The sequence below is a fragment of the Anolis carolinensis genome, chromosome 1 (genome assembly GCF_035594765.1).
Source record: "Anolis carolinensis isolate JA03-04 chromosome 1, rAnoCar3.1.pri, whole genome shotgun sequence".
Classification (NCBI taxonomy): Eukaryota; Metazoa; Chordata; class Lepidosauria; order Squamata; family Dactyloidae; genus Anolis; species Anolis carolinensis.
This window is the reverse complement of record NC_085841.1, coordinates 69,364,702-69,378,777: the sequence shown is the minus strand read 5'-3', so window position 1 is coordinate 69,378,777 and position 14,076 is coordinate 69,364,702. Positions and strand designations below refer to the sequence as shown.

At 38.5% G+C, this 14,076-nt stretch overlaps 1 protein-coding gene across 3 annotated transcripts in view; it reads left to right on the top strand.

Moving 5' to 3' along the window:
• Positions 1 to 11,998, top strand: part of pacrg (parkin coregulated) — a 356,589-nt gene extending 344,591 nt beyond the window's left edge. For all 3 annotated transcript variants that reach the window (XM_062968970.1, XM_062968969.1, XM_003215757.4), the window contains one exon: positions 11,548 to 11,998. In XM_062968970.1, the coding sequence (XP_062825040.1) occupies positions 11,548 to 11,708 (161 nt within the window). In that variant the 3' untranslated portion in view covers positions 11,709 to 11,998. The remainder of the gene's footprint in view (positions 1 to 11,547) is intronic.
• The last annotated feature ends 2,078 nt before the right edge of the window (positions 11,999 to 14,076 follow it).

The following is a 14,076-nucleotide window of genomic DNA, read 5'->3' as shown; positions in this document are numbered from 1 at the left end:
GTTTTAGGCATACTTTCCAGTGATTCCAGTTTGGTGGGGACAGTCCCAATGAAGCATCCCACTTTTTCACCATTTTTAAAAATAATCTTCTTTCTCTTTCCTCTTCTCACTTTTTCTCTTTGTCCTCAATTTGCTTCAAATGCTCCAAACTAAGTTTAAAGTGCAAAGAAAACCCTCTCAATTTGTAATCAACTTAGGCCCTTCTACACTCTCCTTATATCCTAGAATCTGATCTCAAAATTATTTGCTTTGAACTAGGTTATATTATATGAGTCTCCACTGCCATATAATCAGGGATAAGCAGATAATCTGAGATCAGATCTTGAGATATAGGGCAATAGAGAAGGGGCCTCAGAGGGGAGGGGGCAGAAACCTGCTCTTCTCTGGAGACTGAGGCAAATACAAATTTCTGGCAGAGAAGGCTAAGATCTTATAAAACTATAACTCCCATGACTCCATAGGATAGAGCAATGGGAATTGAAAAGGGTGTCAAGCTGCATTAATTCTACAGTATAGATGTACGCCGCATCTGCTAAGAAGCAAATGATAATAAGTCTTAAGAATGTGTTTTTTCTCACTGTTAAAGGCTTTCTTACACTTGAATATAGGACAGTAAGTGGAAGGGAATGAAAAGGCAGAAATATCTGACAGGAAGGATGAGCAAGGAGAAAATGAGTGAAAGAGTTGGGCCCACAAAGTGGGAAACATGAGCTGGAGAAAGATAGTTTAGAGAAGACTTGTTTACAAGAATTTTTAGTAGCTTTATTGCTTCAAGATCCATTTTGCCAATGTACATTCAAGTTGCACTAGTGAATAAAATTTTAAAAATCAACTGGCTAGCCATGGGATACTAGGAAAAATGTATGGTGAACTAGATTGCTACCTACCTTCATTGGAAAGTCTGTCCGGGACAGTAGTGATTCTTCAGTTTCATGAAGAAATAATATCCTATACACCCTTTATTTTATGTTGATGCCTTTTGGAAACGCAGTTTTGCATGCTAACATATGGACAGATGCAACATTTAGCAGAACTCAAAAATCCATTCTAATCAAACTTCCTTTCCTTCATGTGATTCAGTATAAAGGGATCCTCCTTACTGAATTGACAAAACATTATTTTTAAAAACTTGCAGTACTGTATTTCTATCTTGAAGAGAACATCCAGCTCAAACATGCAGTCAGTTTTCTGTGCTAGTACAAATATGCTTAAAGAGATTAATCCAGCTTTGAGAGACAAACCAAAATTCATTTCAGAGTTACAAAATACACAACCTATCACTATATTTATTGTACTGGGAGAGACAGAAAGAAAATCTGTGATCTCTAAGATAGCCATAGCTATTAGAGATGGCATCAAAGTTTTCCTGAAAAAGCGTAGCTCATAAAGAGAGAAATCTCTCCAAATTAGAACCGAGGTTCCAGATAAACTGATTTACAAAGGTTGATAGAATGCAGATTACACTATGCAACAAAACTTGAAAAGATGTTCTGTTCCTGATTTGAAAGTGTTATTTCCTGTTTTATTGTGGGGTACTTAGTTTGTTTGTAGTTGTTATACTCCAGAAACTTCATTTGTATGGCTGTCATAAACTGTATTGAATTGGTTGAGACTCTATGAGATATTCATTGAAAAACTATAGCAAAAAGTGCTACAGGATGTCCCGCAAAAATTAGTTTTTGCAGTTAAATAAATCTTACCATGTTTTTATGATAGAACTAATTAGGAAATGACATTTATAACCCAAGAACAAAAATTGTGTTACAAGTGTTACTTATTCTTCCCTCCCCTAAGGCCCATTCGATATTATTAAGGAGATGTCCTGCCCCTCCCAAAAGGCACTGCAGGACTGGTATGGCTACAGTAAGTTGAGACTAGTAAACTTTCCTTCAAAAAAAGGTCTTCATTTTTTGGATTTATTCTGGACTTTCTTGTGAGTTTTTATGTGTTTTTTCTGGCTTAGTGTGTGTTGCAGCATGCATAGGGTGTATGTTTTGTGGGCATCCCGCCCTTGAGTTGCCTTGAAATATCATATAGCCTATGTAGAAACACCCTTATATCAGGACCTAGTCCATAGATAGTGACAATATTGTTAAGTGGTTGGTCCATTTCAATGGCCATTATTTAGATAACTAAGAAGGGTTTTACTATATTATATGCTGTAATAGAATTCACTGATAGTCTTGTCTTTGCACAACAAATTGGCTACAGATGGGATATGTTCTGATGGACGCTGCAGTCTTTATTACAAAAGGCTGATAAAGTGAAATTACAGCAGGATAAAATTACTTTTGGGTGGAGTTCACTGTACAATGTCATGTCTCTCCCATGGTCACGGTGTGCTTGAAATGTGATCTGATTGTCACTTTTCATTGACAGGGAAATGTCAATGACTCCAATATCACTATTTTGCTATCGTTTTTGTGCAATAATATATTTCTTCCATAGTCTTGATATTGCCAAATGAAGGACAGTCTTGAAAGAATGACAAAATCGTGCAATTGTGCATTTGGAGTAAAATGGAGGTAGAAAGGGAAATAGAAAAAAAACATAGTGTGCATATCCACAGAGTAGGATAAGTCTGGATAGGAGGCAAGGTGGTACACCAGAAGGATTATGGAAATTCACATTAACAACACATCAGTATTGCACAATTGCGATTAGGTGTGAAAGTGATAATTCCAATAACTGTAAGTTTTCATTTCCTTGGAGAACATGATTGCAACAAGACAGTAGGATGGTGTGATAAAGTCCTATGTAGATTTAATACACAATGCTGTGAACTGGGCTTCTGTGTTTTTTGTATGTAATTATATGTTTCACAACATGTTTGGAATTGAGCTTGATTATGATGGTGATTATGCAGGATACTAGATCCCTTAAGAAGCAAGATCAAATAGAAAAAGCATTTTGATATCTTTCTCTATGAAATGGCCTTTGTCTCTGGGCTCACGACTTTGTTACAAAAGAATTTAAGATGGAACTCTAGTGCTTGCTTCAAAGGAGCTTCAGAAGACTCTTTGAATCTTATTCTTTACAAAAAGACCTTGGGCAGACTTGAACTATTAAAATCTTGTGAAACTACTTTTTTGCCTTTCAACCATTCCAGTTTCAATTTATATCTTCCATGAAGTATGAGACCTTCAGAACAGGCCATTTTCAGGGGCAGGTATTTTCTTTATTTGAACAGAGGTGTTTGAACACATCCATAAGATTAAAAAAATCTTGAACGCAGACAACTATATCTGCTTAAAAGTCAAAGGTAATGAGTCTTAAGAATGCCTGTAGTATACTTTGTGCCATTGTAAAGAGCTTGTCTTTGTATTAATAGATTTCATTCAATCTTTCAAATTGATTTCTGCAGCCCAGCCACATACCACACTCAAATCTCTTCCAGGGCTTGAGAAAATAACATTTTTGGCTACAGCTCTCAAAATCCTCTAGCCAACATAGTCACTGGCCATCCTGACTGGTGGACTCTGGGATTTGAGTCCGTAAAGTTATTTTTACATTCTCTGACCTCCTTTGTCACCGTATGAAGACTGATCAGAAAGAGGTGTGTGTGCTTATAAACATTCTACTGATAAATGTTGCTTTTTTCTCAGAGAAAACATCTGTTTCAAAATGTAAAAGAAGGGCGGGGAAGGGGTTATATTTTATCTTCTCACTTGAGAGGCACACCTCTGAAATGGAGGAAATTTTCAAATAGGAACACTCTTCTTTCCAACTTATGTGCAATAGATGAGATATTGCAAGCTTATTCTAATTATCCAGTTAGTCTATACAAGAGAGAAAATGTGGGGGTGGTCTTTGTGACTGCAAGAAGGAACAGGGTCAATAACCTGATGATCTCATGCAATTTTGTTTGTCTAGGAGTGAGGCTATATATTTACTGGAGCTTTACTGCCCTACCCAATTTTCCACCACTTCTACGCCTGCGGTAGAGAAATATCGAGACAAGTAACCTTTTGTTTTATTTATAATTGCATAATTGTTGTACAGAATGAAAAGTCCCATATAGTAAAAGGCTCAAGTCTAGCATCGATGTGGGCCCAAAAACTGAGACACAAGCACCCAAATTAATATAAAGCAAACCTAATAGCTATGTGGATCAAATCCCACACTGTAGCCACAGCATCATGCTGGCTTTGCATAGTGACAGCTGAAAGATTACCTCACCTCCAATACCATCATTTGAAACAGCTGTTTAAAAGCTGAGAAAATGCAAACTCATCTTTACATATAATAAACACCTTTATGCAGGTAATAACAGATAGAAGGTTAATGCCTTAATCTAAGAATTACTCATAATTTGAGCTCCTACTGTATCTAATCCCAGTTCTGTAGATGTGCAGTTAGGTTTAGCAATGAGCAAAATATTTTCCTATGCACAGTAATAATAATCCTGTTGATTCCTAGGACAAGAACTTTTTTTCATGCTGTGACTGCTAGACTTTTCACTTGGGGAGTGTGGCATGACAGATGTATGCTTCGAAATTTCCTTCATGTTGATTAATTCTTTGCCACTGAGGGAAGCTTCAATAAACAGCTTGAATCCAATCCAGTTCTGGCATCATATGGGCAGCTTTTTTCGTTGTTACCCACATGTTCTCTATACAATAAGTAACACTGAAATAACATTACACTAGAGAGAGGCAGACTGAGACTGCTGCGCATCAGTGGAAAACGTTCTCCCCCCTCCATCCCTCCATGTAGTCATTCTAATTATTATTATGACTAGATTCTTAGCCTTAGGTGTGCAGAGGAAATCGGTATGACTCATCTGTCTAGTGCTGGCAAATGCAGAGGTGGATGTTGTCCTGATAGTTTAATCATTCCCATCTCTTCCTTAAAGGTTTGCTAATTCCTGTAGCTGTGGAAAAAAGCTCTTGTGGTGCTTAGTGGGTACCCTCTCTCCAGAAATAGCCCTTTGGTAATGTTGCTTATACAATCTGTCATTAAACTAGAGGGAACAATGGCTGTCTTGAGGACATGAGCCACACACAATGTCACTAATGATAGCCTGAGCATCACTTTATCTGATCCTTTATAGCTCCTTCACTCATCATCTGGCTCTTTCAGAGCACTTTTTACTCAATCCTCTGAGCTGTCATATCTTGTCGAATTATTTTGCTAGTCCACTGTTTCTCAACAGTTCTGTATGGGGTCAAGCTAGCTCTGCGTTTCACCAGCATCACAATTGTCAGTATTGTTTATCATCCCCAGACCTAACACAGATTTCTAGCTTTGTTTCTCTGGACTTTATCGCACAAAGGTGGCAAACTGGCATTGAATAAAGACCACCTTTTTTTTTCATATCTTCACTGGAATTGCAAAGTTGCTTTTAGAAAAACAATATGGTTGCATAGCACATAGTTAAAGTGTGGAATTCACTATCACAGGGAAGAGTATATTGCTATCACAAAATGGCTTTTAAAAAGAATTTGACAAATTTGAAGAGGACAGGGAAATGAAGGTGAATAGGTCCTGGGATTTTCAGGAGAGAACCTTCTTTCAACCCCATTGCCTTCACAGTTACACTTTTTGGGGCACAAGATGGGGTCTTCTTGGTGGTTGCTCTCAAACTCTGGAACTACCTTCCCAGGAAGCCTAGATCCACTCCCCCCTTGCTGTCTTTTTCTCAGCAGACAAAGACCCTTCTATTCCAACAAGTTTTTTGGAGATGAAGGGTTTTTTTTAAAGAGGTTTTAAGAGGATGCTGGATTGTTTTCAATTTTAGCTATATTGTTTTTCACTGGGAAAAAGATGGGTATTAATAAAGATGAAGAGGAGGAGAGGGGTTATACAGTTTATATTTTCTGCAGGAAAATGCAAAGATCTGTTGAAGGACATGAAAAGGAAGATACTGTTGCACTCACATCCTGCTTGAGGGCTTCCCATAAGCACCTAATTGGCTTCTGTGGTTACAGAATGATGAACTGGATGAGCCTTTGGTATGATTCAGCATGACTCTTATATTTAAGAGACTGAGGATGCATCTACACTTTAGAATTAATGCAGATTTTATGCTAGGAAATGAAGTTTTACAATGTATTTAGCCTTTTCTGCCAAAGAATGCTGGTGTCTCACTAAACTACAGCTCCTGGGATTCAATTGCAATGAGCCTTGGCAGCTTATGTGGTGTCAAACTACATTAATTCCACAATCTTAGATGCACCCTGAATGATGCTCAGACCCAGGGTAGGTGAGTAACATGGCAAGAGACAAATCAAAAGTTATTAGCCTGTGGCACCAGATTGGCCCTGTGATGTCACTTGGCTTTCCTGCCAGGACGTCCATGGACTATTCTGAAATGGGACCAGTTTGGGCCATTTTGTATTTCCCTCCTCTGATCATGAGGCCCAGTGAGACAGGGGACCACTATCTGATCTACAAGTTTGTGCCCTGTGATTCCTGACATGGTTTGGTGTGCAGGTTTAAAAAATCTAATAACGTGAAGTAAACTGATTAGAAATCAGCATTCTTCTGCTCATCTTTCAGTGTCTGGGTGCAATTTTATTTCCTGTTGTTGATATAAAAAATCATTGATGCCAGAAATTTGTGTCCCGGAAGGGTGAGAGAAATCCCTCTATAGAGAGTCATTTTATTTGTGGAACATGGAGGAAGCTGTACTGATGCTGCACTTCAGTACACTGGAAGTTAATTTTAGGTTATGCTGTATATATTTTTCTTACTTCAGGCTATTTATGAGTATTTCATAATTAATGTAAAGCCTTTTTATGTTTGTAATGTTTAAAATAAATCTAGCAGTAAAATATTTATCTGTCTTTGCCATGCTCACTTCTGCCAGAAAGATATGCTCTTGGAGTTGTTGTATATTTCACCGATATGATGAAATACATATAAGCACTTTTAGACATAGAATTGTGTGCATGTTGTGGCAATCTACTGGCAGAACTTATATCTGTATGCTTGCACTGGAGATTGATCTAAAAATACTAATAAGGAAGCAAGCATTTCCTTTCAATCCTTTTCATGTGGCACCTAGAAAAAAAGCAAATCCAGTGGCTTGGTTGTGGCTGGGAAGCGCTCATAACATCAGATTCTCAATGAACTTCAGCACCACTGTGTAGGCATTCATTTTCTGTAGGAATCCTTACAGGTAGGACAGGGCTATGGAGTATCAAGACTTCATTTATATATCAAGATGCAATTCATGATGACTTGCCACAGAAAATGCAGGTAAATCACACAAAAAGCACTCGTTATAAACTATCAGAATAAACTGTTTTTGAAAAGAAATACATAATCATGCTGTCTTTCAGATGACTTTGGGCATGCTCGCACTATCTTGAAGTCATCACATTAGACTACTGTTTTCAAGGGGTATATCTTCTCTGTGCTATGTTCATACATCCCAGTGGTTCCTGACTTATCCTTTCTTGTGCTCTAATTCAGTCTCCTTCCCTATGTTCACTGACCCAGTTTTGATCTAACATTGCCTGTTGTTCTCTTAATGTGAAAATGCTTGAGTCCATATGCTCACTCATGGATGTTAACATGAGCATACTTCATGGATGCCAGAATGGATATATGCATGCATGGGATAACTGTAATGTCGGAATGTCTTCCATGTGATCGGAGTGTTGCAATGCACTTATATCCAGGGTAACTGTGAAATTGCTGACTTCTTATTTCGGACACGAGTCTGGAAGGGAAGATCCGCTTAGTTGAGATATTCAGTGAAGTACTGGCACTGCTACAGCCAGACAATCAGACAGCAAAAAAAGAAAGAAAAGAAAATGAAACTGGTGTGAGAATCCAGATTAATATGGGATCTCTTGACTCATTTCTGAGTGAAGTGATGGATTATGTCTACCTGATTGTCTCCACTCTAGAGCGAATCCCTGGTGTAACATGTGAACTGGCCCCAGGCCCTCCTGGATCAGTTTGAATATGCTAAGGTTTGAAGAGACTCAGCTGAAAGAAAATCCCTCTCACTTCCTCGTGGCTCCTTGGCTCTGAGAAGAATGTCAAGCAGAGGAGATGATTTGCCTTCTTTCATAAATTCTTTTTGCTTTTTCAGTACTGCTACTGGGATTGATAAATAGTGTTATGAGGGTTGTTGAGTTTTATGGTATGGGCATCTGTCTCCTGTTAACAAAAGTGAGCCCAAGTAGTGTCACATGAGCCACAAAAATAACCTTCAGGCAATCACTGCTTTGTTACCTTATCTTCAACTTGGTTTAGAGCCAGAGATATAGGGGACTGAAAACCTCTGGGTCTGATTGCCAAACCTCTAAGTCATCCAGTGCTTATTGCCAAATTATTTTTGGTATCATTCTGAACGTATTTATTTGGAGAGTGATATAGGATGTTCCTTTATATGGTTATGATCTATTAACAGGTTGTTCAAGAATAGTTCCATTGACCCCTATTTAGATTACCCTGGAGTCAAACTTGGAAATTAATTTGAAATCAATGAGACCCACTTTGAAATGCTTAAAATCAGAGATTAACATTCAAAGCAATGTGAAAAGGACTGTGTGTTCACATTTCACATATTTATATAGGCATCTGGGCTGCATTTCCTAAAAGAACAGATATACAACCTTGTGAATATATGCCACCAGTTAGTTACTAAGATGCCACATGGCAGTGTAAAACATTTTTATTCCATAAAGGACTTGAGTAATTTTCCCTATTGACAGTAATTTAGCACATTTTTTTCCAGAAAATAAGTACTTGTTTTGATTTTTGATGGTAACTTCAGAACAAACCATAGCTCTCTTTTATTGATTCTATCATCCTGAAGTCATCCTAACCAAACTAAATCATTCTGGTGTTTGGACATGGGCCACACCCCTGTGGTCATCATGATCAGTGATAATGTTAGTTATTCAGCCTTCTGCCTTCATCTCAGAAAAGGGAAAACTAGAAGCCAGCTCCTTGAAGTGAAACTGAGAACATCATCACATGAGGCTCATAACATAATCTGCAGCCTCCCCAACTATGAAAGGCACCGCTTAGCACAACACAGCATCGTCGTATATTCATTCCAAAACAGTCTGAAACTTATCTGTAACCACTGCTTAAAAAAACAACAACCAAGGAACTCGTTTCCAAGCAGCAGGAAGTGCTTTGAATCGGGCTTCAAAGTGCTTTCAATCATCCTATAAATCTCAAAGCACTTCAACTGTGAGTTTGGACACTGTTAGGTGTCATTATGGGTATGTGGGAGGGGGGGGGTCTCATTTTAATTGCTTCACTTTCCCTTGACCATAGTGCTCGTCACTGTACTTCTAGTCATCAGAAGAAGAGTCCTGGCTGCAAAGCCGAAACTGTCCTCTTTTGTCACATTTACTTCCTTTAAAAAAGTCACAAACTACACACATATAGAATTTCCCCCACTTGACTAGCATTCCTGTACTGTTTGCAAACTGTCTTTGTTCATTTGGAAAAACCAATGTGTTGGAAACTTCAGCCTGAGCTGATATTTCAGTGAGATATATTCCTCTCCCTTGCAGAATACAGAAAATAAGGAAAGCTTTTTAATTGCAAAATGCATCTTTTTATTAATTAAAACAATCTGTTTTGCAGCACAGCCAGGTAGCAGCTTCTGAGGGCTTATCAATGAGAAGTAGCCCTCTCCTTTGCAGAATACGCAAAACAGGGAAAGGATAGTAAATATTACCATTACTATTATTTTCAGTGTGTAAAGGGACAGTTCTTGTGCACTTACGAAAATGTTTACTTGCAAAGCCCCAGTCTCATGAGATTTTAAACTTTCAGGTTTCTGTGATAACTCCAAGAAAAAAACAAAAGGGGGCATAGATAAATTAGCAGTGGATAGATTAAGAGGAGACATATCTCAGCAAATGCTAAACACCTTCAATATTTTCTACAAGCAATTCGGGAACTGATTGATGTGATAAGAAGAATTGCTATCCTGGTATACTCCAACTGAGTCCCAAAATGGGTTTGCAAGGCTAGACCCATTTTTGAGTCTCTCGTGATAATGTCCAGACAAGTTTATGTTCAGCTATCCAGAACTGTAATGCGTAAAACGTCATAACCTGCTTCAGCTGACTGGAAGGAATTAGGGATGCCTGACCTAAGTTCCTCTATTAAAACACACTGGACATTTCCTGAATGGTGAGGTGAGGTGCTATACCATGTGGGAGGTCAGTGTGTCCTACCTCTGTTGTTTGGAGACCTCTGAATGGTTGTCCATTTCAAGTCCTTTTTGAATGTAAAGAGCCAGAAGAGGAGTAAGGACCTTGAAATCACCCAGTAGGAGTTAATTTGCACCTTGGCAAGATATAAGGTCACAGTCTTCCCCACTATGATGAAAGATGATGTTTTTCTCCTTAATCCCAATGTGCTAGATTTTTTTTTTTTAAAAAAAATACACATTATAAAATTGTAGGTCATGGGGCATTTTCTGACTCAGATGAGAATTTCACTACATTAACAGTCAGTGTTGGGCTTGGACTTGGAGTAAGAAATATCTTACTGCTTTGGTTCTTTGAAGTGTCATTGAACATTGTCCATGTTTGGTTGTTGTGTTTTCTTGGCTGTATAGCCATGTTCCAGAAGTATTCTCTCCTGATGTTTCGCCCACATCTATGGCAGGCATCCTCAGAAGTTGTGAGATATAATTGTCCATATTTGTTATGCTAGCGAGAATGAAAAAATACCCAAATGTCAAGTAGAAATAGAAATGTTAGGGCTTTTTTTGTCCCAAAGAACAAGAGGGTGAAATTTGGAGAAAATGTTTTTAATTGTTCAAGTGGCATGGTTACAAAATGCCTAAAAACAGTCCCACCATAAAAACCAGGCATGTGGCCTTCTGCACTTACCAGATTAATAGGTTATCCTGACTGTTCCTCTCTTGGCTTTCACACCTCGTTGCTTCAGAAGTTCAGAACATGTTTCCAGTGAGACTGGTCTGCCTCTGAACCAGCCTGTTGCACCAGTAAAGAAGTAGTAAAGCAAACTCTAGGAATGGACCCACTCAAAATCTGGTTGCAGTATCCTAAAGAAGGATGAATACTTGAGCAAATGTTGGGCTCTAAAGATCTGAGCCTGAACTAGTATGGGAGGCAGGATGGGGTTTTTTATATTAAAGTTTTCTAGGATGTTATGATTTTGTCTCTGTTTTGCTGCAGCAAAAATCTGCAGCCTTCAGGCGTACTTGAAATGCTTCTAATTTCCGGTGCCATATGTGCTTTTTCAGTGCATCCGCACTCAGCCATACACCAACAGAGTACTTTGGCAGAACACAGTCTCCTGCTGGTATGTATGGCTGATGGAAACAGTGAAAGCAATGCAGTTTGAAGGCGAGTCTTTCTGTCAGAAGCTTGTGGGAAGAGAAACCTTTTTTTTTACTGGGACACCTTGTGTATTAGCAGTTGAGTATTGCAATGTGATGTCAATAGTGTGGAAGCTTGCCTTATTTATTTGCCTTTAGTGTTGATTCCCTGCAAGGCTGTTTATTAGAAAAAAAGATTACAGTGACTTATCTCCACAAGACCCTCCAACTTAATCTGTTTTGTTTTTCTGTTTTGTTTTTTAATCAATTAGTTAATTCTGGAGATGGCATTGACTACAGTCAGCAGAAGCGTGAAAATATCGGCGACTTGATTCAGGAGACCCTGGAAGCCTTTGAGCGCTATGGTGGTGAAGATGCTTACATAAACATTAAATACGTAGTCCCGACCTATCAGTCGTGCTTGTTAAACTAACAAATGGGAGAGTGATGCCATTTGCGTGCCCCAGCTCTTGTCTGTGTTTTGCTATCCTTCTTTCCCTACATCGACTAAAAGAGCAGCTTCTGGGCCTGTAGACTCTTTAGCACGAATGTTAGCCAGTCTTTCCAATACATAAATAGTGCCTGTTTCTTTGATTACAATGGTGTACTGTGCTTATTTGTTCTGTGGAAGAATTGCTTCTTTATCACAAAAGCTGAGCAGAGCAGGCAACAGAGTCGAATCTTCGGTTGTATGGACAATAAACCTATAATTTTCATACGCAACTCTGCAATTGCTCTTCTGTGTCTGCTTGCCCTGGAGGCGATGTCAGAGGCTGTAACGAGAAGGGTTTATGCTGACTGCTTAATAGGAGAAACAACAGTTCAGCAGTGGCTCTCTAGCAGCTGGGCAAAATAATGGGCCCTGTCTTCCAATAAAACTGTTGAGCATATATACCAATTACAGGAGGGATTTTTATGCAACCCATTAGAAAGCGTCTTCATGAACTTAATTAATGATTCGTGTCTGTGTGTCATCTGAGCTTCCAGGTGTTTGTCTTTTTTCAAAACAAAACATTGGCTCCTATTTTCTTGCTTCTAACCAGCTTGGCAAGGTAAGGTTCAAGAGTTAATATATCAACCTCGAAGCAAGGCATTATGCTAAATGTGTTGCACAATTGTTTGTCTAAAGGGCAGGAGGTGCTTTCAAGAGTGTTAAATCTCCCTGACTTCCTGTTCATGGTGCTCCCCAGGGACACCCGCTGCCCCCGTTTAGGTTGTTTTATCGTCATGGTAAGTAAAAAGATGTTTATGTGTTAATTAAAATATTTATACTTTCTTCCTACTACCCAATGCTCTTGGGGCAGTATGAAATAAAATCAATACAAACACTGTAAAACAATTTAAAATGTGAAGTGTAAAAATTATGAACTAAAACATATTAAACTATCTGGCAAAACAAATCAAGTGAAAACGGTTGAAACCATGAACATGTACAAACTGGATAATATCATTATACTTGTTTTGACTTGGCACTGAAATGAAGCTGATGTCATTACCACTACCGGTTGGAACACAACAAGATATGCATTCTGTAATGGGTGCCACAACAGAGAAAATCCTTATTTACAATCATTTTCTTTTATAGACATTGTGTGATTGACCGCCAGTCTTTGGACTGGATTCAACTCCTGTAGCAAATCCATATAACCCCTCATAGTTATACAAAACTTAGTTAATGTATGATCTTTTTTTAATTGCTACAATCCTGTATCAGCTTATTCTGAACTAAGTACTTATTAAGCAACTTCTCCTGGCCAAATACCTCCATCACCACCCCTCATAACCTGATGGCAACATCATTCAACTGTGCTCTAACTGATGACAGAATGACCCTCCTTTTCCACATTCAGTTAAGGTCCAGTGAAGTAGACTGGAGAGCAAGTAATGACTGCAGCAATAATGTCAAAATCGTGGATGCAAACTTACCTAACTATAGCTGTTTTATATTCACAATCATTATTTAGTCATGATTTTTACACTCTTGCCACAATTATAACTTGCCCCCATCCCACCTTTACAAAGCCTTAGCTTCATGAGGAGGAGGAGGACCATTCTGCAGATAATCAGAGCACAGTCGAATGATGTCATAAGGTTCTGTATGATTGGGCCAGGAGAAGTTAAGTACTTAGGCATAAACTGATAGAGGATTCCAGCTAATGTTTGCAGTCTCATGCACCTAAAAGCCATATGTCTTCAATGTCTCATTTTGCAATGTCCTAGTTCTCTGATTGCTGACAACAGCAACAAAGAGTGAATCAAGTTGTGTAGAATTGCATAGATGCTACCATCTTCCCCTTCTCTCCAAACTTCTCCTCTAACTGAGGAATGTAAAGGAAGGCTGATAACAATACTGCTAAGATTCACAGTGTCCAAGTAAATATGGCAGGCAGGATTGTTCTGTAAGCAATCACAGAACTCAGTGTGTTTGACAAAAAGCAAGACAAGGATCAATATGATGTAAACCGCTTTTGTAATATTTTCTTAATATGCATTACTTAGCTACTTTATTTCTATGAAAACAATAGAGTTGATAAAATAATATACCATATAAGTTGAGTTCTCTCCCCCCCAGGTTTACTGACCCTGATCAGTTCTCAATTCTTCTCTTGTGTTTAAATTTAGATCCATCGTCATCATTGTCATTGCTACCATCATATAAAATCAGTAGAAGTACTGCACCTGCCTGTTGCTACAAACAAAGCTTTTATTTATTCCAGTTGTAGAAGAATTCACGCATTCAGAACAGAGAAACATAATGGAGGCTGGCACTGCCTGGGCAGCCAAAGCAATAAGCATTCCTC